This window comes from Phocoena sinus, chromosome 13 (genome assembly GCF_008692025.1).
Source record: "Phocoena sinus isolate mPhoSin1 chromosome 13, mPhoSin1.pri, whole genome shotgun sequence".
Taxonomy (NCBI): domain Eukaryota; kingdom Metazoa; phylum Chordata; class Mammalia; order Artiodactyla; family Phocoenidae; genus Phocoena; species Phocoena sinus.
The window spans coordinates 23,034,684-23,060,963 of NC_045775.1; the positions used below are offsets into that span (position 1 = coordinate 23,034,684).

The 26,280-nt window shown below is 46.9% G+C and overlaps 1 protein-coding gene across 1 annotated transcript in view; it reads right to left on the minus strand.

The window, feature by feature from the left end:
• Positions 1–26,280, minus strand: part of ALK (ALK receptor tyrosine kinase) — a 742,496-nt gene that overhangs the window by 66,153 nt on the left and 650,063 nt on the right. Inside the window, exons 11-12 of the mRNA XM_032653286.1 lie at positions 4,678–4,772; positions 4,379–4,507 (exon numbers count right to left, since the gene is read on the minus strand). Coding sequence (XP_032509177.1) covers positions 4,379–4,507; positions 4,678–4,772 — 224 coding nt within the window. The remainder of the gene's footprint in view (positions 1–4,378; positions 4,508–4,677; positions 4,773–26,280) is intronic.

Here is a 26,280-nt window from a genome sequence, read left to right on the forward strand (position 1 = left end):
TGTGCGGAGGTGCATTGTATGCCTGGCGTGCTGTTTTGAATGTTAGTGAAGATGCCTATGTGCTCTGTTTAAGCAAAAACTGACATTTTCAGTTCAGGGTTTTTCAAAGAGAGATTCCTCTAGAAGACCCATTCAACAGTGGGATTCCTTTAAGGTTTCTTGAAGGAAACTTTGCCCTTCCAAATGTTATTTGACTTAGAAAACCTTACTTTGCATGTGATTTTAACCTTTTACACAACTTGTATAACTTAGAGCAAGTTACTTCCTCTCTGTGGGCCTCAAGTTCCTCATCTGTAAATGGAGGGTAATATTATAGTACGAGCAAATGAGATAATGCATGTGAAAGAGCCCAGCACATGGCGGTGCTCAGTGATAGTGGTTATTATTGTTGTGTAAAGAGGAGACGCATGAGGCGAGGCCTTTACTGTCTGAGAGCTGAACCCTTGGAGGGTGCTGTGTGGCCTCGAGCCTGCCTCCTCTCCATCCCAAGGTCCACGCCCATCTGCATCGAGGAGGTCGGGCTGCAGCCTGGGGTTCCTAAACTCTGTTTCAAACCAGGTTTTCCTTGTGAGTTTGTTAAAAAGGCAGAGCTTGACCTCTCATTCTCAGACATTAAGATTACACAGGTCCGTGGGGCCCAGGAATCAGCATTTTAACCAGGAGCGCTTGTGGGTCCTCCCTCCCCCAGCCAGGTAACCAGAAGCAGATGACGTGATGACACAGAGAAACCCTGGGCCAGATCTAGGTCCCCAACAGCCGACCTGCTCGCTGCTGCATTCATGCAGTCCCAGTTCGTCACTGGTTATTTCTGGAAGAAGCTGTTAATGATACAATGAACTTAGGAGTCTATTCTGAGGTCCCCCTGGAGTGACTGGGGCTTCTACCTTTACTTGTTGCCTGTCCTCCCAATGCTTTGGGGGCCTCCTGCCTTCAAAACTGGCACACAGTAAAGAGCCACGGCTAAAGCAGGGATGCCAGCCGCCTCTGTACCTCCAACCTGGCATGAGGTTGTCTGCAATGCCAACAACTGAAAAGACGACAGGATTTTCTGGAACTGGATGAGACACATGTATTTCTTTAGGAACTGGGTACATCTTCACTAATGGGGTATGCCGCTGAAATGAGCTTGGCTGGGCCTGCAGGTGCGAAAGGCTCTGATGGAAACAAAGACCCCCAGTGAGTGAGAAGACAGTTCTGAGTGAGCGAGGCCAGGCCCTGTGAAGCCTGCCTTCCAATAATGCTGTCATCCCCAGAACGGTGTGCTTGGAGCATAATGGCTCTAGCTACAAATTCTATTAACTCTAATAGTTGTTCTGTGGTGAATGGATAATGCGTTTAGCAGAGATAGACCCAATCAATTTATGTGAAACACATAAAGCTTTCTCATTGGAATTGGCATCTGTTCTCGAACTGTAGGAGTGTGTGTGGAAATGGACAGTGTGTCACCCTCACTTCTGGGCACATTAGCAGTGGGCCAAGGAGAGCTCTGGCTCCCTTATGCCATATCCCCTCAGCTCTTAGAACCATGGAGCTGGGGATGGCGAGGGACCTGGAGACTGTCTACTTCAACCTTGATTTTCAAAAGTAGCAGTTTTCTCTCCTTTGTCTGTGTTTGCGTTATTCCCTCAAACACGAACTGTTACCTGAGGGTTTGCTGACATGCCCCAGCCATCAGACGAGGGGATGGAAGGCCGGACAGAGGTGAGACCTGTCTTAGGACCACAGCTTGCTAGTGTGGGTCAGCCGGGAGTTCTGACTCCTGGTCCAGTGCTCTTTTCCACACATTTTTAATTGTCTCCCCACCAACCTTTGGCAAAGACGTGTATTCAGAATACAGTAAACAAACTGTCACCAACCAACTCAAAGGCAAGACTGTGGCTCGATGCCAGGGTTCTGCAAGTTATGGAAACCTGTGGGTTGGGCTTGTTTGCATGTAAACTGAGGTGATTCCATCCTGCCCTCCTACACAATATGTAAGCTCGAAAGAGAAGGAGAGATGGGTTAGGAAGCCGAGGCAGAGTCATCTGGCCCAGGGTCGGGGGAGGGTCCTGCCTGTCCTTACCTGGGCTTTTAGAGAGAGAGAAGGTGACAGAGCCTGCATTCACCTCCTCACCCCTAGTGGTCATTACTGCTGGGGGGCGGGGCGGGGGAGGGAGAGAGAGAGAGAGAGAGAGAGAGAGAGAGAGAGAGAGAGAGAGAGCGCGCGCGTGAGCTCTGCAGCCTGTGATTGCTGTCCATATGGTTAGTGTGACTGTATGTGCAAAGCGGACAAACGTAATTTCTCAGCCTTAATACTTGCCCCATTTCTATCTCAGTTTCTTCATCTGATTAGGTGAAGTGACTCAGAGGCTTCCGAGCATGTTCCGTGAAGCACCTGGACAGGCTATTCCCTGCCTGGATGCTACAGCGGCTCAGCTCTGCCCCGGGGGCTGGGCGCAAGGAAATCCCCAGACCCAGAGGGTCAGGCCCTCGTCAGAGGGAAGGGCTGGCTTGGGGGACGTGAGGAGTGTTTAGAAATTTGGAAGCTTTGTGAGTGACGGTTTTCAGAAGACCCAACTGGCATTTGCATTTCTAGGAGTTGCTCGAAAGCCTGCCGGGAGGAGAGTGGAAATGCCACCAGCCACCCTTGTTCCAAGCCCAGCAGAAACTGACAGTGCTGAACTTTGGGGAGAAAATCTTATTATCCAGCCTCCTCTGTCCTTTGTCGGGATGGCTGGGAGCAGATCTGTTTACTGATCATGCAGGGGCTCTCGTCTGGGCCACTCTCCCAGCTCTTTTCCGTTTGTAGCGTTGATCTCTGATAGGAGAATTAGATACTCGAAGTAGCTCAGCTGGCTGAAGAGTGCAGACTTCAGGGCTATGTCCGGGCCCCGTTTCCTACCAGCTGTGGGATGTTTACATTCTTCCCCATCATCGCTCTCCTCCCTGCAGTTCTAATAACAGCAGCGGGCCCTGGGCCAGAGTGAGGACTAGAGGAGTAGATGTGTGAGATGCCCCAGCCCAGGGTCAGGTGTGCTCACTGACTATGCTTTCCTTCCCCTTCCCTCTGCCCCCAGCCCTCCCTTCCTCTCCAGGGACCTCTCCCGGGTAGAAGCTCTGAGTTAGGTTAAGCTTGTCAACTACAAATTGGCACTTGGCATCTACCTCTACAAGGATCAAATCATAAGCTGCTGTGACCACTGACCTTCAGCAGCCACCCTGAAAGGAGTTCAGGGGGTAGATCAGGAATGAGACACTCTGTGCTCTGAAACACTGGCAGAACAGGCCTTAAAATAGATACTTTCAGGAGAATGTTTTTTTTTTTTCTTTTTGCGGTACGCGGGCCTCTCACTGTTGTGGCCTCTCCCGTTGCGGAGCACAGGCTCCGTACGTGCAGGCTCAGCGGCCATGGCTCACGGGCCCAGCCGCTCCGCGGCATGTGGGACCCTCCCGGACCAGGGCACGAACCCGTGTCCCCTGCATCGGCAGGCGGACTCCCAACCACTGCGCCACCAGGGAAGCCACAGGAGAATATTTTATGAGCCCAATCCTTGCATCTCCTTATATGTAGAGAAAGCACTAAAATATTTTGTGCTGATGTCTGCTCCTTGTGGCTAGCTGTAACCTTCATGAGACTAGCAGCAACCTTCTGCAAAAATGTGTGCTGCACTGAACGTGCTCCCCCTTCACCAAAATCACATATACACTGACTGTCCCCCCTGCCTCTTCAGAGCAGTCTCTCAGAGCTACGTGAAATGCTGTCTCCTGGGCTATCGTCCTCATATTGCCCTAAATAAAACTTAACGAGAAGTCACACCCACAGTTTAGGGCCAGAGGCTGAAGAGGCCTGTGTTTGAAGCAGCAAGGGCCCCACGAGAAGTCCTTCAGCACAGGGGATGCTGAATTAAACAGCTTCAGAAGGGAGCCAAGCTTTGGGGAAGTGCGGTGAACCTGAAGCTTTGGGGGGTTGTACCACTAATGAGCTAGTCTGCCTTTGAGCAACAGATAACCTTGGCCTTGGGCCCAGCCCTCTTTATGAGGAGAAGAGATCGATGGAAGGTTTGCTTTGTTCAGTAAATGGGGAGTGGTTTCGAAGGACTGAGTTGAGAGAAGGGTACCAGCTTGGTTCCCCCGTTTGTGCCGGGGCCTGGGTACTTCCCAGCCGTGGAGGACAGTTACTCCTTTGCACAACTTTCAGAAGCTCCGTTTCCCCAGGGAATAGGACGACCGAACAGCTTCCTCTTGGAGCCCAGCAGCCAGGGTGTAGGTGATGTTCTTTCTAAAGGTCGACTATTTTATTCTATAAACACCTCTCCCCACCCCAATCACAGCACGTATCTTTCTTCTACCTTTTGCAACGTGAGATCACTTTGCTCAGATATGTGAGTTGAACCCTTACCTGTAGGGTCAAAGATGGGGCTCTCTTTTGGTGTGTTTTCCCAGGGTTTTGCCTCCTTGTCTGGGTTTCCCTCAAACAGATTTCTTGACTTGGGTGCCGTAGTCTGCGGCATCTTGTCCTCCCCACCAACTAGAACAGAGAAGACCCCACGGGCTGAGTTAAGTGAGGTTCGGTTTAAGGGAGGGAGATGAGCGCGCCCCGGGGAAGGTGGCAGAGACCATGGGCTTGGGTCTAGGAGGGATTGTGAGGCCCAGGATAGCCCGGGTTGGGGGCAAGTGCTGGGGACAGGGTGCACTCACTGGTGAGGTAGCAGTCCAGGCTGATGGAGATATTGTTGAAAGCCACGGTGGCTCTGGATCCTTGTTCCCACCAGGCAACGATCTGCAACCAGAACCTGTAAGCGTGTGAAGAGGAGTGGGTGTGAGAAACTACGCGGGTGGGTCATGTCCTGGATTCAACGTCCAGCACGATCCCAATGGGCACTGATGACCCGGCTCGCAACTGTAGCTGTTATCAGCCTCATCTAATCTCAGGGAGGCGGCGAGGGGGGAGCAGTCAACATCTCCCTGCTTCTCCAGCACAGGGCACTTCCCTTTCTGAGGGACTGCTCTGTAGGTTAATGGAATTTGGAGCTTGGGGCCTGAGACCAGGACTCCCAGTTACTCTGAGGAGACCTCTTGTGCGTTCTGGTTGTGCAGGGTGGGCAGAAGGGCTAGGCTTCGTATCAGCTGGTGCTCACAGGCGGGGCTGAAGACATTATTAAACTATTGAGATGCTTCTGTGCCAGCTGATAAAGCGTCTCTGTCCCCCGTGTGTCCTCTGCTTGTCGATTGCCTCAGGCAGCATGGCTCTGTCCCTGGAGCCCCCTGGATTCCTCATTATCCAGCAACTGAAAGGTTAGCTCCTCACACAGAGGGGGATCTCGAGGAACCCGTGTCTCGTTCAGTATCAGTTCTGACTGGGGTTGGTCTCTGCAGTGCCCGACTGATAGTTAAATATTAAATGATTTGAGTGTGATCCCTGGGAGTGTTTGTAAGCAACACAGAGGGGGCCGTAAGTGTTAACAGAAAACCCATGACGTACTGTTTCCTTCTATCTCTTTCACAGCCTTGGAGGATCAGGTCCTGGGACTGTGGCCAGGGAAGGCTTTAGAGTGGGATAAATAGAAAATACCTTTGGTTCATCTGTTTCCTGGGAAGTCATCCTCCTGGAAGACTTCAGATAGCCAGCCCTGTCCTGCTGTAAAGTGAGTTTCCTGAGAACTTAACAACCCTCTCCCACTTTTCAGAAAGTCAATCCAGCATGACCTTGGATTGCACAGAAGTCTCTGGTGTGGATGTTAAAATATCAAGAGAGCCAACCCATGCCCACCAGCTGGTGACTGGATAAGCCACGTATGCGGTGGCCATACAATGGAATGCTACTCCCCAATGTAAAAGAGTGGGCACGGTTATAGGCTATAAAATGGATAGACCTCAAAAACATTCGCTAAGTTAAAGAAGCCAGACAGTAATTAAAGGCCTCACGACACTATTCATCTACATTTTCCCATTTATATGAAACGTATAGAAGAGGCAAATCTATAGAGATTGAAAGCAGATTAGCGGTTGCCTGGGAAGGAGAACAGTATTGACTGTAAACCAACACAAGGGTTGTTTTGGGGGGGACGAAATTATAGTTCAAAAATGCTGGTGAAACAAAAGGGGAGAGGGAACTCAGACAGTGGAGTTGGCGGTGTGGGGTAGCAAGAGAACACAGAAGTGCTGGCAGGAGTGGGAGATTAACAGCACGCAGAAGGCGGGGCAAAGAGAGCAGAGCAAACACAGGAAACAGCCTTAGCAGAGGGAGGAAAGGCACAAAGGAAAGAAACCTGAGGAGAAAGGATGTCTGCTTATGATTTGCAGTGAGGGCAGCAAAGCTTTATAGTCAGTGCATGAACTGCCACAGAGGCCGGAAGCCCCCATCGTGCCCGTAGGCGGATGACCTCTGATCCACACGTAGAAGGGCTCAACGCTGGGACCAGAGAAGAATTACTGCCTCTTGCGGGGGAAAGACTTGAAAACAAAATCAAACTTTTATCTAAATAGTGTGTTTGTGATCAATTATTCTTAACCAAGCTACTCCGTAAATCCGTCTATGCCTTTACCTGTCTTATGAAATCTGATCGATCACAAATAATCCTTCTTATTTGAAAGTCACGATTAGGGGGCCCAAACCTGGTTTGATTCTGAAGAGGAAATGCCTGAACCTGCTGTACTCACGCCAACCGCACTGGCGCCTTCAGGCCATATTCCCCATGATGGGGCCCACGTGCCTCCATTAGGATAGACCGGTACAGAGGGCTGGTGGTTGGTTGGGCTTGGAAAGAAGAGTACCCAGTGGAGAATCCCCAAATCCTGTTCTGGGCTGGATGACTGTGCATGAGGGGTCGAACCCACCCAACTTGTCCAGCCAGCTGTTGGCACCTGGCACATGCCTCTGAGAGGCATCTTTCATGATGACCTTGATAAGCACCCCCTGAAAGGATTTTCGTTTCACGTACACCTCTCCTGTATGTGTATCGGGTCCTACTTCAGACCTATAAGGGATTCTAAAAGAAATCAGACAAGATGCTGCATTCAAGTTGCTTGCTGACCAGTGGAGAGACAAAGGGTGTCTATGTCGGTGTAGAATCAGTTAGAAGGAGGTGGATACCACGTGAGAGGTGCCAGTAAGATGCTCTGAGAGCTCAGAGGAAGGAAGAATTCCACCAGGCTGCAGAGATGGGGAGTACACCTGCACTGGGTTTCTCCATGAGTCTTGGCGAGGTCAGAGGTGTGGTTTTCCTGGATCTCCACAGGGGACATGGTCTACAGATGAACTCCTAGCTGGGGCCTGTGTAACCCCCAGGCACAGCCAGACCTGGGATTCTCAAGGGGCAAACAAGCGCCCTAATATTGCTGTCTCGTCCTCTCTACAGCAGTTGCCAGGGTTAGGGAGAGACTGCTCCCAGGCAGCAAGAAGACAGGTACTTAGAGCTACTTGGAGAGGGTGACTAGAAAGAATCACGTTCCCCGGTGGAACATCAGGGAGGCGAATCTGCCCGACGCCCCTGCACAGCAGCGGGTAAGGGGCCCTCCGTCCACCTTTCCAATTCTCCACTCGGGCTCGTCATCTCTAGACTGTCCTCCACAGGCCAAGGGGCAGGCCAGGCACCGAGTTTGGTGCTGAGCTGCATCATGGGAGTACTTTCCGGGAGGGCCTGGGGAACATGAGAAAGTAAGTTACACCTGTGTGCCTATCGAGCATGGGGGAGAGGGCCGAAACCCGTTTCCCCCTAACTGATCTCTTCCCCTAAATGGATGTCTCCCCTTCCCTCTCTGCTCCCCCTGCCCCTCTCTTGCCTTCCTTCTTATTACTGAGAGATTAGAGCTGCAAAGTTCTCAACCAGCCACTGGGCCTCTTAGCATGGATGGCATGATGCAAGCTGGTGCTAGAATGGTTTCTAAATAGAAGAGTTTCTAAAGTGCTCTGCAAGGCAATGGCAGTGGCAGCTGCTGTTTCAAAGAGTTTGATTGACACTGGGAATTGCACATATTTTGAGTCAGGAACACTCGTAACAATCAGGGAAGACTCAGTCAGATGCCGAATCAGATGTAAACATGTGTCCGCCCAGGAGGCCACGCTGCCAACCCTCCCCCAAATGCTCCAGACTCTGGAGGATGCAGGGAGGGGACAGGTGGGACAAAGGTGGGTCAGGCTGGGAAGTGGGGGGGGGGCAGGGGTGAAGCAGAGGCAGTTGGGGAGTGGGGTCTGGGGATGGTGGGGCAGGGAGGGAACAGAAGACCCAACCTAGCAGCTTCTTTTCTGTGGGACCACTAGCCAAGAGACCAGGTGGCAATCAGGGCCACCCAGATCCAGCCTTCTCTACTTTGGATGGTACCTCGCAGAGTATCTTTGCCTGAACCTCAGGTGAAGAAGAGTTTGTTCCTGGCTCTGCTTGCCCTCTCCTAGCTGGAGATGGGTGGACTTCCTCAAGGCTCTCAGAGTTTTTCCGATCTAAGTGCAGACACCAAGTCACGCTCCAGAGTCAGCCGCGGCTTCAGGCTTGGGTCTTAGCACATACCAGGAGGACTGCTCTGGGTCTGAGAGAAAACAAGGTCCATGCCACATTACTGCCAGGATGGCAGGGGCCAGGTGGTTCTAACAAGTGCACAGGTTACTCTGCTGCCCCAAAGCCTCAGCTCTGTGTGGGGAAAGGAAGCAGAGCCTCAGGGGTGGCACAGCCTCCCTCTCCCTCTCTGTGGGCAGCCTGGTCAGGGACAAGGAAAAGCCAGCTCTCTGGGGCTTGTCCAGCTCCCTTACTGAGCTGTGTCACTTCAGAGCGTGACAGCTGAGATCCCTCCGTCTGGCCCTCAGCCGTGGGGATTTCACTCCCTGCCCCTCCACAGTTCACACCTCCTCAGGGCTTTCTCTTTCTCCAAAGAAGACACTTTTGATTGCCTGGGTGGTCGTTGCTTTTTCCCTCTTTTCCAGCCAGTGGGGTTTGGAGCTTGTTGCTAACACAGACTTGGCTGGAGATCTTGGCTGGAGCCCGGCTTTGCATGAAGAACAGCCCCCCGACTCTGTCTCGTTTAGCTTTACAGAGAGGCCTGTTGACAGCTGACCCAGGGGGCTTCTGTGAGCTGGCCATTGGGGCAGAGGGCCAGGGTAGAGGGGCGGCCTTGGCATCAGGTGCCGCCCAGACCCACGGGGCAGATGTCTGCATGGGAGGTGCGGAGGCAGCTCACGCAGAGCTCAGAAACGCACAACCTCGTTCAGGCCACAGATTGTTAATGGATGGTGGATATAATGCCTTACTTGCCACCTTGCCAGCCTTAGGGATTGACAAACCTAATTAAGTTCACTTAATGACTTTAAATAGCTGACAAAAAGGTGTGCGTCTGAATGTGGACTGAGGGAATAGGAAGGCTTTGGAGAGAGAGAATAAAGAATGGCCGGGCTGGGTAACAGGCATTCGATGGCTAGGCACCACGTCTTGGATTACTCTGTGGACCATTCAGCGGGCTTGGGAGGTGGGAGTGTCCCGCATCCCTTTCTGCAGCTGGGGCTCTCCGGGCTCTGGCTGTTTAGGATCGGGCTGGCAATTATGCTGAGGAGACATGCTTTCTTCCAGTTCTCACCGTGCAGTTGATTTGCTCCGCAAAAGGCTTCTAAAATGGACTGTTGCAAAGCTCGGGTCGCTGTATGCATTTCTATTAGAACGATGTATGTGATGACAAAGCCCTGCTGCATCCATCCTATTATCTGTGTAACTGACTTCAGTTACCAGTGGAAGAAGAAGGGCTGATGGCCAGCCTTGGGTGCCTGGGACCAGCCTTGGCTGGGATCAACGTGGCCAGGGCCGGGCACGTGTGCCCTGATGCTAGGAGTCTTTGGCTCCAGCACGGTACAGTAGCGGTGGGCTGGACATTCTAGGCCACACTCAGCAGTTGGGAGCCCCCTGCTTCCCCGGCAGTCCCACTTGCAGAGTAATTTACCATCTCCTGACGTGGTCTCCCCTCTGGGCATAATGACATCAAGAACAGAGAGGGGAAAAGTCATTACAGAGCGATTCCAGGGCTGCCAAGGGCTACAGAGATCTTTCACAGTGCATCTGGCTTCTGTGAGGGAGTGCTTTGGGGTGAAATAGGGGAGAAAATGTATCTTATGTCCGGTTGAGCAAGCATGGAGAACTCTCCAACCTTCCCAGTCCCAGCCTTCCAGGCACTGGCTGTCTCTGCTCATTTTGGAGGCTGACTCTTAAGGATCTGGTGCCCACATTTGCTCTGGCTTGCCTCCTATCGGAAAGGCCCACCACAAGGATGTTCTGCCAGACTGCAGAGCGGGGAGAAACCCTTCTCCAGAAAGTTCCCATTTTGCTCTTTCATTCTCTCATTCTGTGTCCCATATATTGAGCTATCCCTGGGCCCCAGGCTTTCAGGGGAAAGGTGAAAGGGAAATCTTGCTTCCTGGAGCCCTGGCCCATCGGGAGGTATCTGTGCACTAAAAAAACCTGCCCCACAGGCTCGAGTGTGTCAAGTGCCCCAAGGGAGGAGAATTAATGTACTTTCCCCAGGGAGAGGTGGAGAGGGGGAGAGAGAGAGCATGAGAGCGAGCTTCTTGGGCTTGATGTCCCCTTCTGAGTTACTGAGGCTAGATTATCTCTGGGGGCACCAGCATAAGAAGAGAGCTGAAGAAGGAAGGGCAGGGACCTCCTGGGAGCATCATCTGACTTGCCAGGTCACACAGGGAGACAGTAGCAGAGGGAAGATGGGAACCCGGGCCTCTGGCTTCCCCAGCCACTTTTTTTGCCATCCCTTGCAGAACCACCCAAACTCTTTTTTTTTTTTTTGCGGTATGTGGGCCTCTCCCTGTTGTGGCCTCTCCCGTTGCGGAGCACAGGCTCCGGACACACAGGCCCAGCAGCCATGGCTCATGGGCTCAGCTGCTCAGCATGTGGGATCTTCCCGGACCGGGGCGCGAACCCGTGTCCCCTGCATCAGCAGGCGGACTCCCAACCACTGCGCCACCAGGGAAGCCCCCAAACTCTTTTAATCTCGCTTAGCCTCTCATGTCCTCCATACTACTGGTGTAGTACAATCAGCCCTCAGAGCCAGAAAGCGCCTATAGCCACTCGTCTCAGAAAGACTGGGACACCTGCTCCACCTTTCTCAGGACACACAGACATTTCCAACACTAGCCTCATCCTCTACCCACTGCTGCTGTGCTAGCCTGTGGCTTGGAGGGCTCAGATGGTGCCAGAGATGGCAGCCCTCCCCACGGAGAGGAGATCCAGGGAAAGGGTGGTTGCTGGTTCCCTTCTCCCTGACACAAATATCTTTATGAGGGTGAAGTAGCAGCCTTCTCTGCGTGGTGGAAGCAGAGTCTCAAAAGGTAAAGTGGGGTGAAGAATGGGCTGTATACTTGGTGGGACTCTGGGCAAGTCACTGAAACTTGTCAGGTGCACCTATGGTTTTTTAAAATCTATGTAATATGAGTATTTTCATATTGGAAGCCCTTCTTCAGTATGGGAGATTCTAGTTTGTTGTTCCTGTTTTATATTATTTTTTATTAGAAATCTGTACTTCCTCGGGCAGTATTATAAGTTACATATCTCCTCCTCTGCCTTCAAGCAAAGATTATTTGAGCACCTTCTATGAGTCAGGCACTGTGTCTGTAGCTGGGAGTATAGAGATGTATAAGACATGGAACTTCAACTTGAGGAATACGGACAGACTTGTAATTCATATTATTCTCTGACCATGAGATTTCTAAAGTCCCTATTGGTTCTGCCCCCATAGAGCTAGAGTCTACACAACTTGAGAAAACACTGAATCTGGGCAGTGAGAGAAGTCAAGGAAGACTTTGAAGAACTGAATGCCTAGAAAAGAATGGTAGTGCTGTGGACAGGAGAATCACTCAGGAGTGAGGTGTGGGGTTCGGAGCCAGGTTGAAGGTGTGGGTGGGAAGTCAATCAGGCGGCTGGAAATCCAGCTGCTTTGCTTCAAATAGCAACAGCCCTGGTGTCTCCTCAATTCCAGACCTTGTGCCTGGGAAGAGAAGGGGCTGAGAACACAGGGCTGCATTTTCAGAGGCACTAAGAGTTAAGAGAAATGTATGCCTTTTTCTTGTAAACTGAGCTGTGGATATGACCAAGCAAATCTCGAGCAGATCTGAACATCCTGTTATTCTAAAGGGCTTCACTTATTGCTGTTTCGAGCAACTACTTCTTAAACCAGCCTCACAGGCCAGATCTATCTCACTGTTTTGCACTCTTGATTGTGGAAATGTAGCAATCAAAAGCAACAACTTGTTCCAAACGTCACAGTAAATCAGTGTTAGAAATAGGATTTAAAGCTCAGAGTTGCTAATCTACTCCTTGCTCCAATGATCTGGGATGTTTTCTGAGAAAGAAACAAGGCCAGATCCTTCCAGAGTTATAAATGTATGATTTGTATATGTCAATGCCTGGTTGCACACTGCATTGCTAGGACCCCAGCCACTCTCTCTCTTCTCGGAGGCCTGACCCAAGCCTGTCCCAGGCTGATGGTGCCACTTGGTAGGCAGCGCCTCCTGCAGCTTCTCGCTTTCTGAGCTCCACTCTGAGGCTCAGATAATGTTTGGTCCCTCACAAGAGCCTCCAACAGTCTTCAATCTCAGTTTCCCATCCTCCATCCCATCGCTTTGCTCATGGCTCTCTATTCCCCACAGCCCAGAGTCCAAGAATCTTGACCTAATATCCACAGCCACCCTCTCCAAGGAGACGGCTCAGGATCCTCTGACACAGCCTACTTGGCTATTCTTGAACGCACATAAAACATCCCTGTCTCGGGGCTTCCCTGGTGGCACAGTGGTTGAGAGTCCACCTGCCGATGCAGGGGACGCGGGTTCGTGCCCCGGTCTGGGAAGATCCCACATGCCGCGGAGCAGCTGGGCCTGTGAGCCATGGCCGCTCCGTGAGCCTGCGCATCCGGAGCCTGTGCTCTGCAACGGGAGAGGCCACAACAGTGAGAGGCCCGCGTACCACAAAAAAAACCAAACCAAACCAAACAAAAAAACCCCATTCCTGTCTCGAAGCCTCTGCTTAACTGATGGTGTTCTCTGGAAGGCCCTTGTCCCTTTCCCATTTCCCTAAGACCTAAACATTCCTCGAGGCCCAGCTTATAATAAGCCCATTTTCTCCACACAGGCCGCCCTGACACATGGAGGTCACAGCACCGTCTGAACACTGGCCAAGCTCTATCGCACCCAGCACAACGCTCTGTGTGTTGCTGCTTGCCTTTCAGTGTGGGTGCTCTGTGTCTCCCACAGCGTGCAGGTCCTGTGACCCGGCAAGAAGCTGACTCACACACCCCTTTCCACCCTCTGTGCTCGATGGGGGCTTAATATAGGTTCGCTGACAATGTGACAGCAGATGACACTTCTCCAGGCACTTGATTCCCTGTCTTGTCCACAAGACATCTGGATCTGATACTTTGTGCCAGTGACTTCCAAATGTGGTCGACCCTCACAGTCACTTAGGAAACTTAAAAAAAAATTTATTCTTCGGCCCAGTATGTGATGTACTAAGTTGGAATCTCTGTGTATCTCTGTGTAATGCAGGGCCTAGGACTCTGCATTAAAGCAAGTTTTCTAGGTGATCATAACGTTCAGCCAGTTTTGTAAACCATCGTCCTATGCTGTCCTGCTAGTCTAAAGTCTTTTCAAAATACCTTTTCCTGTTTATTTGTTTATTTTTTTGTTTGTTTTTAGAAAGGAAAAATTTAGTGAGAGAAATTCTCACTAAAAGTGAGAAAGTGAGGTTTCGCTCTATCATAAAATTTGGGGACTGAAACATTCATACCTTAGAATAGATCCTGGAATTGATTTCAGCCTTGAATTATGAAGGTTCTTGGAGAAGACTGATCAATGCTCAGAGTAGCTACATAAGGAATCAGTATTCTCAAGTGACACCCTAATAGATGCCAGAGATGGGGGCCATATTCCTTGGCTTATCCCATCACACAACACGTGTATATATATATTTTCATCAAACCTATTTCCCTTTCTTCTGGGCACAGAGCTAGGCTACATTCCCGCAGTTAGTTATGGCTAGGTGACTGAGCTGTAGCCGATGGAAAGTGAGCTGAAGTGACGACTCATAAAAATCTTCCTATGCAAGAATCCTCCAGTGCTCTTTCCTCATTGGTTGTCTGAAGGCAAAGGATTTCAAAACTGGAGAAAAGGGTGAAGCCACAGAGAGAAGGAGCCAGGATCTCTGAATGACCACATGGAAGGCTACTTGCCAACTGGCAGATTCATTTTGGATTTCACGTGAGTAAGAAATACATTTCTTTTTGTACAGCCTGAGGATTGGAGGTTTAATGTTACTCTGGGTAGTGTTACCACAACTACCGTATCATGTAGCACAAGCCTAGTTACTCAGGTGTGTTCAATGCACCTGGCGTGGTTGGGTTGACAACTAACCCACTCCTGGAGGTGGAGTGATGGGTAAAGTCAGCCCTTGGCTGGCTGCAGGTCTCTGAGCACAGCTTCTCTCACAGCTGCAGGACCAGGGACAGGCCTGGGGGAGGCAGGATGGGTCTTAAGGAGGGAGGTCTAGAGCGCTGGGACAGTAGTTCCTGCCTCCCCCTGGGAAGGTAAGGACAACAAGGCCAAGTTGCTTGTGAAAATCCTTGAACTTGATGGGTTTTGTCAGTGCAATTCACCCTGCCTGGCATAACATTGCGCTGGAGCCAGTCATTCATCTTCTCTCAGTTCAGCCCGATGTTAATAAGCATGTTGAGGTCCTCAGCCCCTGTGGCTTCAGGAAGGGACACATGTGCTACCACAGCTGGCTAGGGGCGGGGAGCACCTTTTGTTTTCTCCACTGCCTGTGAGGAGGGCCCTCGAAGGGCTGGGTTTTCCCTGTGGATATGGACTCAGGGCAGCCAGACTCACGTCGTTGAGAAGGGCCACTGCCGTTCTGGGCAAGCAGAGTCTTGAGATCTTCCCCACCCTTCTGCCCCCACCTCTGGTTTTGGAGCCTGTGGGGCTGCTCCTGAGTCTCTATTGTTAGGAATGAACGAACAAATGCAGGCCCACACCTGGCAACAGTCATCGCTCTGCTTCATTTGGCAACGGCTTATGTGGCAGAGGGAGAACCCCAGCTGGCCACCAGAGAAGAGCCTGTTTGGAAGCGAGGAGCCCCAACAGTTGTGGCTCACACTGTTCTTGCTTTTGGTACCTCCCCATCCCCAGCCCTTACTGCCCTGTGATGCAACAGACTGGTTTTCCTGAAGGCCTCTCCTAATAGACAACACTCCTAGAGGGCTGGGCTGTATTGTTGTCTAGGTAAGCCCATCACCTGGCATTCTAACTGGGTAGGCAGTAAGTGTTGGCTTGATAAATAGATACATAATACCTGGATGACTTTGGCGGTTAGTACCATTTCACACCAGAGCTTCTTCACAGGGTGCTCTCTGGTGAAGTGGAAGGAGGTGGAAGCAGGAGCTCTAAGGAGGAGACTCTAGTTTAACTGCCTGTAGGCCCTTGATTTAACCCCTTAGTTACTGAGAGGTGTGGGACAGAGTGGGCACCTCACGTTGTGAAGGAGTAAAGCACTGGGGAAGGGAGGTACATGGCTGCTGTGGGTGCAGAGAGAATGTCAGGGTAGGTTCAGCAGCTGCTATGACAGTCTGAGCAGCCTGCCCAGCAGAAGGGCAGCAGGTACTGGTTGAATTGGGGGGGGGGTGTTCCAGGGTGTGACATTCTCCCATAGGCATCTTCCTCCCTGGAGAAGGAGGGGTGGAGGCAAAGCAGTTACAAATGGAAATTTTTGGAGAAGGGGAGGCAGGCAGTGGTGAAGAAAGCATGCAGGGCCTGACCCTCTGCTGGTTTCTCATGGGGACTGGGTGGCCTGAGTTTTCTGTGTCAGTCCTTACGGAAGTGAACTTTATTCTCTGTTAAAGGTGATTCGTTATATGTATAACCAAATGTATTTATTTTTTATGCTTTTGTTAGACATGGAACATTAATACATCTGCAAATAAAAGATGCCTATTGGAATGTATGCTCTAGTTTTGGAGTAGGGATAGTCAAAGGCATACTAGAGTGGTGACTTGAAAAGGCACATGGGGAGGGGGCACAATGGCCTGGAAGGAAGAGTGGAGAATCTCCCTGGGCTTGTGATGCTGCCCTGCTGGAGGTGTGAGAGAAGGAAGGCAGGCAGGGTGGGGCTGGGTCGGGGGAGGTCTCTAGCAGGAGCTGGTGGTGGGGAATTAAGACAATGGACCTCAGGGGGTGGATGAAGCAAAGGAAACTAACTCAAAATGAGTAAGAGGTGTGGCCTAAAAAAATCCCCAAACCAAAATATTTTGTTAATTGTAATGGCTACTATATACCAAGTTTTCAACTATATGCCAAGCACTGTGCTTTCATTTCTTCACACATGTACATAGGAAGCGGACTAGCCTCAGGATCAAGGGGAAATTATTTCACCTCTTTAGACCTCAGTTTCCTCTTATATAAAAGGGATTAATTATAGTATCTACTCTCAAGGGACTGTTTTAAGGATGAAATGAGATAATGCATTTTAAGTACTTGTTATAGTGACTGCCATGCAGTGAGGACTCAACAAATGCTAGCTCTAATCATAATCATTTATAACTTCCATGGCTCTATGAGGAAGCTGTGATTCAACTTACAAAAATAGGAATCAAACACAACTCTTTCAGGGGCGTAACTAGACCTGCAAACTAGGTTCATTGGAAATCTCTGGATCTCCACTTTGGATTTTCACTCACTGAGTAGAATACTTCTCTACTCAGGTAAGAATAAGTAATGAAAATGTCCCTCTAATGCCCTTCTCAACACAGAAGATGCTACACAAAGAGAAAGTATTGTGTATATAAAACAGGGATTCTGTGAATGAGAAACAAGAATGGACTAGGAGAAAAATCTTGACTCTGAGGAGTTTTTGGTCTAAGTACATGAAGCCATAACTCTCAGTCTAATTAATCCCATTTGAAAGATGCCTTTGTGAAACACACCACTTGTCATTAGGACCAAGGATGCAAAGGGAACAGAAATCTAAATATCTCCAGAGGGAACATTTCCTTCTTGTTAAACTGTGTGGCTAAAAGCCTCTACAGTGATAATCCTGGGGAATAGAGCCTACATACATGTGATAAGTTATGTACGTTCTATTTGGCTGTACGATTGCAGTGATTTGTAGGGCATGGCTTGATTCACAGTGTTTCCAAATCCATCTCGTAATGAGTTGAACCTAGCATCTGCTTCTGCACTGTCAGCATGTCAAAGCTTAGGATGGTGTGGGAGGATTGCGCTTAATTTATTAGGATATAGAATTATAAAGAAGAAAACTAGGGTATGTCCCTGCAAGAGACTGACGATTAGAATAAAGGGAGAGAACTTGCGTTTCTTCCATTTTGAGAAAAGGTAGAATTAATTCCAGCAGAAGGAGTGGCAGTTGAATGGCAGGGGGAAGGGGGAAGCTGATGAAGTGGGGAGAGAATGGCGAAAACCAGTTATACGAGGGAGATATAAAGTAATGAGATAACTTTTAAGTACCCATCAAGCCAGTATTTGAATTGGTGCTGTCCTTCAAAATCACCTTGAGAGACCATAATCCTGCAGCCTGTGGAACAAAAACCACGTTCACAGAAAGATAGACAACATGAAAAGGCAGTGGGCTATGTACCAGATGAAGGAACAAGATAAAACCCCAGAAAAACAACTAAATGAAGTGGAGATAGGCAACCTTCTAGAAAAAGAATTCAGAATAATGATAGTGAAGATGATCCAGGACCTCGGAAAAAGAATGGAGGCAAAGATCGAGAAGATGCAAGAAATGTTTAACAAAGACCTAGAAGAATTAAAGAACAAACAAACAGAGATGAACAATACAATAACTGAAATGAAAACTACACTAGAAGGAATCAGTAGCAGAATAACTGAGGCAGAAGAACAGATAAGTGACCTGGAAGACAGAATGGTGGAATTCACTGCTGTGGAACAGAATAAAGAAAAAAGAGTGAAAAGAAATGAAGACAGCCTAAGAGACCTCTGGGACAACATTAAACACAACAACATTCATATTATAGGGGTCCCAGAAGGAGAAGAGAGAGAGAAAGGACCCGAGAAAATATTTGAAGAGATTACAGTCAAAAACTTCCCTAACATGGGATAGGAAATAGCCACCCAAGTCCAGGAAGCACAGAGAGTCCCATACAGGATAAGCCCAAGGAGAAAACACAGAGACACATAGTAATGAAATTGGCAAAAATTAAAGACAAAGAAAAATTACTGAAAGCAGCAAGGGAAAAACGACAAATAACATACAAGGGAATTCCCATAAGGTTAACAGAGCTGATTTCTCAGCAGAAACTCTACAAGCCAGAAGGGAGTGGCATGATATACTTAAGGTGATGAAAGGGAAGGACCTACAACCAAGATTACTCTACCCAGCAAGGATCTCATTCATATTTGATGGAGAAATCAAATGCTTCACAGACAAGCAAAAGCTAAGATAATTCAGCACCACCAAACCAGCTCTACAACAAATGCTAAAGGAACTTTTCTAAGTGGGAAACACAAGAGAAGAAAAGGACCTACAAAAACAAAACCAGGGCTTCCCTGGTGGTGCAGTGGTTGAGAGTCCACCTGTCGATGCAGGGGAAACAGGTTCGTGCCCCAGTCCGGGAAGATCCCACATGCCACGGAGTGGCTGGGCCCATGAGCCATGGCCACTGAGCCTGCGCATCCGGAGCCTGTGCTCCGCAATGGGAGAGGTCGCGACAGTGAGAGGCCTGCATACTGCAAAAACAAAACAAGACAAAACAAAATCCCCAAACAATTAAGAAAATGGTAATAGGAACATACATATCGATAATTACCTAAAACATGAATGGATTAAATGCTCCAACCAAAAGACACAGGCTCACTGAATGGATACAAAAACAAGACCCATATATATGCTGTCTACAAGAGACCCACTTCAGACCTAGGGACACATACAGACTGAAAGTGAGGGGCTGGAAAAAGATATTCCACGCAAGTGGAAATCAAAAGAAAGCTGGAGTAGCAATACTCATAGCAGATAAAATAGACTTTAAAATAAAGAATATTACAAGAAATAAGGAAGGACACTACATAATGATCAAGGGATCAATCCAAGAAGAAGATATAACAAATATAAATACATATGCACCCAACATAGGAGCACCCCAATACATAAGGCAACTGCTAACAGCTATAAAAGAGGAAATTGACAGTAACACAATAATAGTGGGGGACTTTAACACCTCACTTAACACCAATGGACAGACCATCCAAACAGAAAATTAATAAGGAAACACAAGCTTTAAATGACACAATAGGCCAGATAGATTTAATTGATATTTATAGAACATTCCATCCGAAAACAGCAGATTACACTTTCTTCTCAAGTGCACACGGAACATTCTCCAGGATAGATCACATCTTGGGTCACAAAACAAGCCTCAGTAAATTTAAGAAAACATCTTTTCTGACCACAATGCTATAAGATTAGAAATCAATTACAGGGAAAAAAATGTAAAAAACACAAACACATGGAGGCTAAACAATATGTTACTAAATAACCAAGAGATCACTGAAGAAATCAAAGAGGAAATCAAAAAATACCTAGAGACAAATGACAATGAAAACACGACAATGCAAAATCTATGGGATGCAGCAAAAGCAGTTCTAAGAGGGAAGTTTATAGCTATACAAGCCTACCTTAAGAAACAAGAAAAATCTCAAATAAAGAATCTAACCTTACACCTAAAGGAACTAGAGAAAAAAGAACAAAGAAAATCCAAAGTTAGCAGAAGGAAAGAAATCATAAAGATCAGAGCAGAAATAAATGAAATAGAAATAAAGAAAACTATAGCAAAGATCAATAAAACTAAAGCTGGTTCTTTGAGAAGATAAACAAAATTGATAAACCATTAGCCAGACTCATCAAAAAAAGAGAGAGGACTCAAGTCAATAAAATTAGAAATGAAAATGAAGTTACAACAGACACCAACAGAAATACAAAGCATCCTAAGAGACTACTACAAGCAACTCTATGCCAATAAAATGGACAACCTGGAAGAAATGGGCAAACTCTTAGAAAGGTATAACCTTCCAAGACTGAACCAGGAAGAAATAGAAAATATGAACAGACCAATCACAAGGAATGAAATTGAAACTGTGATTAAAAATCTTCCAACAAACAAAAGTCCAGGACCAGATGGCTTCACAGGTGAATTCTATCAAACGTTTAGAGAAGAGCTAACACCTATCCTTCTGAAACACTTCCAAAACAGTTCAGAGGAAGGAACACTCCCAAACTCATTCTATGAGGCCATAATCACCCTGATACCAAAGCCAGACAAAGATACTACAAAAAAAGAAAATTACGAACCAATATCACTGATGAATATATATGCAAGAATCCTCAACAAAACACTAGAAAACAGAATCCAACAACATATTAAAAGGATCATACACCATGATCAAGTGGGATTTATCCCAGGGATGCAAGGATTCTTCAGTGTACGCAAATCAATCAATGTGATACACCATATTAACAAATTGAAGAATAAAAACCATATGATCATCTCAATAGATGCAGAAAAAGCTTTTGACAAAATTCAACATCCATTTATGATAAAAAATTTTCCAGAAAGTGGGCATAGAGGGAATCTACCTCAACATAATAAAGGCCATATATGACAAACCCACAGCAAACATCATTCTCAATGGTGAAAAACTAAAACCATTTCCACGAAGATCAGGAACAAGACAAGTATGTCCACTCTCACCACTTTTATTCAACATAGTTTTGGAAGTCCTAGCCACAGCAATCAGAGAAGAAAAAGAAATAAAAGGAATACAATTTGGAAAAGAAGAAGTAAAACTGTCACTGTTTGCAGATGACATGATATTATACATAGAGAATACTAAAGATGCCCCCAGAAAACTACTAGAGCTAATCACTGAATCTGGCAAAGTTGGAGGATACAAAATTAATGCACAGAAATCTCTTGCATTCCTATATACTAATGATGAAAAATCTGAAAGAGAAATTAAGGAAACACTCCCATTTATCATTGCAACAAAAAGAATAAAATACCTAGGAATAAACCTACCTAGGGAGACAAAAGACCTGTATGCAGAAAACTATAGGACACTGATGAAAGAAATTAAAGATGATACCAACAGATGGAGAGATATACCATGTTCTTGGATTGGAAGAATCAGTATTGTGAAAATGACTATACTACCCAAAGCAATCTACAGATTCAATGCAATCCCTCTCAAGTTACCAGTGGCATTTTTTACAGAACTAGAACAAAAAATCTTAAAATTTGTATGGAGACACAAAAGACCCCGAATAGCCAAAGTAGTCTTGAGGGAAAAAAACAGAGCTGGAGGAATCAGACTCCCTGACTTCAGACTATACTACAAAGCTACAGTCATCAAGATAACACGGTACTGGCACAAAAACAGAAATATAGATCAATGGAACAAGACAGAAAGTCCAGGGATAAACCCATGCACCTATGGTCAACTAGGCTATGGCAAAGGAGGCAAGGATATACAATGGAGAAAAGACAGTCTCTTCAATAAGTCATGCTGGACAGCTACATGTAAAAGAATGAAATTAGAACACTCCCTAACACCATACGCAAAAATAAACTCGAAATGGATTAGAGACCTAAATGTAAGATGGGACACTGTAAAACTCTTAGAGGAAAACATAGGAAGAAAACTCTTTGATATAAATCACAGCAAGATCGTTTTTGATCCACCTCCTAGAGTAATGGAAATAAAAACAAAAATAAACAAATGGGACCTAATGTTGCACAGCAAAGGAAACCATAAACAAGATGAAAAGAAGACCCTCAGAATGGGAGAAAATATTTGCAAACAAATCAACAGACAAAGGCTTAATCTCCAAAATACATAAACAGCTCATGCAGCTCAATATTAAAAAAAAAACAACCCAATCCAAAAATGGGCAGAAGACCTAAATAGACATTTCTCCAAAGAAGACATACAGATGGCCAAGAAGCACATGAAAAGCCGCTCACCATCACTAATTATTAGGGAAATGCAAATCAAAACTACAGTGAGATATCACCTCACACCAGTTAGAATGGGCATCATCAGAAAATCTGATGGTGTGTGGAGAAAAGGGAACCCTCTTGCACTGTTGGTGGGAATGTAAATTGATACAGCTACTATGGAGAACAGTATGGAGGTTCCTTAAAAAACTAAAAATAGAACTACCATATGACCCAGCAATCCCACTAGTGGGCATATACCCAGAGAGAACCATAATTCAGAAAGACACATGCAGGGCTTCCCTGGTGGCGCAGTGGTTGAGAGTCCGCCTGCCGATGCAGGGAACACGGGTTTGTGCTCCGGTCCGGGAAGATTCCACATGCCGCGGAGCGCCTGGGCCCATGAGCCATGGCTGCTGAGCCTGTGCGTCCGGAGCCTGTGCTCGGCAACGGGAGAGGCCACAACAGTGAGAGGAACGCGTACAGCAAAAAAAAAAAAAAAAAAAAAAAAAAAAAAAAAAAGACACATGCACCCCAATGTTCATTGCAGCACTATTTACGATAGCCAAGTCATGGAAGCAACCTAAATGCCCATTGACAGACGCCTGGATAAAGAAGATGTGGTACATATATACAATGGAATATTACTCAGCCATACAAGGAACGAAATTGGGTCATCTGTAGAGACGTGGATGGATCTAGAGACTGTCATACAGAGTGAAGTAAGTCAGAAAGAGAAAAACAAATATCGTATATTAACACATATATGTGGAACCTAGAAAAACGGTACAGATGAACCGGTTTCCAGGGCAGAAATAGAGACACAGATGTAGAGAACAAACATATGGACACCAAGGGGGGAAAGCAGCGGGGGGTGGGAGGGGTGGGATGAATTGGGAGATTGGGATTGACATGTATACACTGATGTGTATAAAATGGATGAGTAATAAGAACCTGTTGTATAAAAAAGTAAATAAAATTAAATTAAAAAAAAAAGAAAGGTTAAAAAAAATAGAAAAAAAATTACCTTGAGAGCACATGTCTCTACTCCAGGGACATTGCCACTGCTCAAAGCATCTTGGGCACGGCTTTTGGAGCTTTTTCTTGCTACTATTTATAGTAGGTTGTAAAGTTCCTATCACTTCATGATGAAGACAGACTATGGCATTGTTTCTATCACTTTGCTGGTTTGTAAGCGGACAGAAGAAATATCCTTCCATGGATCAATGCCTCCCTGTCAGCAGCCTGTATACACCTATGGCACATTCTCTGAGTCTTGACAGAAGGACTACTGTGAGGTGGGAGCAATTTGAACACAGCTCTTTACTCTCAAGTGCCCAGTTCTGGGTCTCCCTACTCACAAGGACCAGGGCACACAATTAAGACCAAAGTCTTTCTTACAAAGTGATTGTGGCAGGACAGTACCCAGTGATTGTGGCAGGTACCAGGCAAGTCTCTAAAGAGAACTCCCTGTCACAAGAGTAACAAATGCTGTTTGGGTTCATCTGATGGGACACAGGTATTGTTCTGATATACAGAACACCGTGTAGTAGTATTTCTTAAAATGTGATTCTATCTGTTTTGTTAGACGCAGTTTGAACAGAGGAAGAATATTAGATGGATTCCAGTAAGTGAAATTCTCAGTTAATTCAGCTGGAATTTGAAAATACATGCAATTTCCCTCAATACTTTATTGTGTCAGCACGCATTTATTGGGCATATGTGTTAGGCATGGTACTACACAATCAGGAAACCGCAATATAAGAGAGGTCTGATTCCTGCCTTGTTGGCGTGTATATTTAGATAATAAAAAACAGAGAGCAAAGAGTGATAAGTCATTATAAGGGTGTTTTAAGAGTCATGAGACTGTACTGTATGTATACTATACAGTCTAGGGGTCTGGGACGCTTCTTTAAAAAGTTAAGGCAGGGTAGTAATCAGGGAGATGGAAGGTAGAATAACATTGCGTGTGGAGAGAATGGCAGGTGCAAAAGCCTGGAAGTAAGAACTTATCATGATGCAACTGAGCTGAAAGAAGTTTAGTGAGGTTACCAGGTAGAGTAATAGAAGAGTGTATAAAAAGGGGCTGGTGAGGTTATGGTTGGATAGAGCACATGTGGGCCTACACGAAGGTCTCTTTAAAGGAAATTGAAAGGCACTCTAAAAACCACAGAAGCCATGGAAGGATGTAAAAAATGAGAAATAATTAGATTTACATTTCAGAAAGTTTATTCCAGCTTCCTTGTGTAGACTGGATTGGGTGGGGATAAAAAATGGAGGCAAGGAGACAAGACAGGAGGTCACTGCCGTATCTAGGTGGAGGCTAGTTTCATGTAATGTCTAGGGGCTATGACGAGTTTCTAGAGCCTGGGAGCTCTTTAGGGCTAATCCATAAGCCCTAATAAAGTTGCTTTTAAAACTTTGTAATGTCTGGAGGTTGGGGAACCTGGGAGCAGAGGTGATTTGGGACAGCATAGGGAATGAAGTCCTTGCCCTCTCAGGGTCCATGGCCGGAGAGCTGTCCAAGAGGCAGGTGCTGAATAGCTGAAGCCAGGACCTGCCTAATGACACTTCACGGCATGTGGGCAGATGGTAAGGTGCCAATGTCGATCTCAGGGTCGGGAGGAAGGGAGTTGGTCTTTGCCTTTTATCCATTTTCTTTGTCTCTTTCCCTTATGTATTTTCTTCCTCTACCTTCTCCATCCTCTCATTTTCATTTTCTGGCAATCTGGGCAGCTATAGCTCACTCTCCCTGAAAGTAAGAGGGAGTATGTGCTTCCCCTTTATAAGAAGTCTACAGAGCATTGACGACCACAAATTCACATGAACACGTACCCCCATCTTAGGGTTGCATGACTGGTTATTATTGCTAAACTGGCCATCTTAGCCTTTTCTGAGGCATTAGATGGGGAGATATTATTATATCATAGTTATTGTTAGTAGTTACTACTGACTAAGCATTTGCTGTGAGCCAGGCAGTTCACCAAGCACTTTACTTCTCCAAGCCTAAGAGGTAGACTTTATTATCTTTGTTTAATAGTATATGGCTTGGGACTTCCCTGGTGGTACAGTGGTTAAGAATCTGCCTGCTGATGCAGAGGACATGGGTTCAATCCCTGGTCCTGGAAGATCCCACAAGCCACGGAGCAACTAAGCCCGTGAGCCACAACTACTGAGCCTGCATGCCACAACTACTGAAGCCCGCACATCTAGAGCCTGTGCTCCGCAACAACAGAAGCCACTGCAGTAAGTCCCCGCACCGCAAAGAAGACCCAATGCAGCCAAAAATAAATAAATAAAATAAATACATTTAAAAAATAATAGAATATGACTTGACTTGGAAGATCAGTGGTTGTGATTTGTGCCACTTATTCAATAAATTATCTGAGGCCACAAAACTAAGGGATGATGATGCAGGGTGTGGGAAATAAACTTCACTAACATGTACTACACATAGATGCTTTTGACAGTTACTTTATTTAGTTTTGTAATAATCCTGTAAAATTGTACTGATGTTATACTCATTTTGCAGATGTAGGTGCCAAGGCCCAGAGAGGTTCAGTAATTGGCCGAGGTCACACAACTAGTTAGTGGCTGAGCCAGTGTTTAAACTTGGGACTCTCTGACTCTAAAGCCTATGCTCTGTCATCCACAGGTGTGCTTTAGTTTTATGGGGCAGTCACATCTACAGCCTAGTTGGATTTTAGCAAGTGAAAGCTGCTCTGCCTCATTCTCTTGCAGTTCCATTTGCCTCTGGGTCTTGATGCCTCCTATATCATCTCTAGTTCCAGGGAGTGGGGAGGGCAGCATCCCACATCAGAGCATGTCAGTGGTGGGCAGGCGCCCGGTGAATGGGGCCACTTGTGTAATTGCACGTTTATTAGGTCACGAGGCATCATTCAACCAAGATGGCCTTTGTCTGAATCCCCACAGGATGGTTTGGTCTCAATATCAGTATTGGAAATGTCAGTCTGGTAAACAGCCTTTAACAGGAAGGAGGGAGGCTGAGAACAAAGTCTCCTGCAAACAAAACTCTAGCCGACGGGAGTGAACAGAGTCAACATCTTACTTGCCTTAAATCCCCTGGAGTGGCTATGAAAGAGAGAGGACTTGTTGGATCGAAGAGAAAAAAACCTTTTGATTCATCTGAATTAATTTAGCATTTCCCAGGAGGGAGGACTCTGGCATTACCCGCCTGTTCCCCATGCCCTGCACACGAGCCCCTGCAATCCTGAAGGACAAAAGACTAGTCTATGGTGAGGGCGCCCACACTGCCCCTTTTAATTAAATCCATTTGTCCTG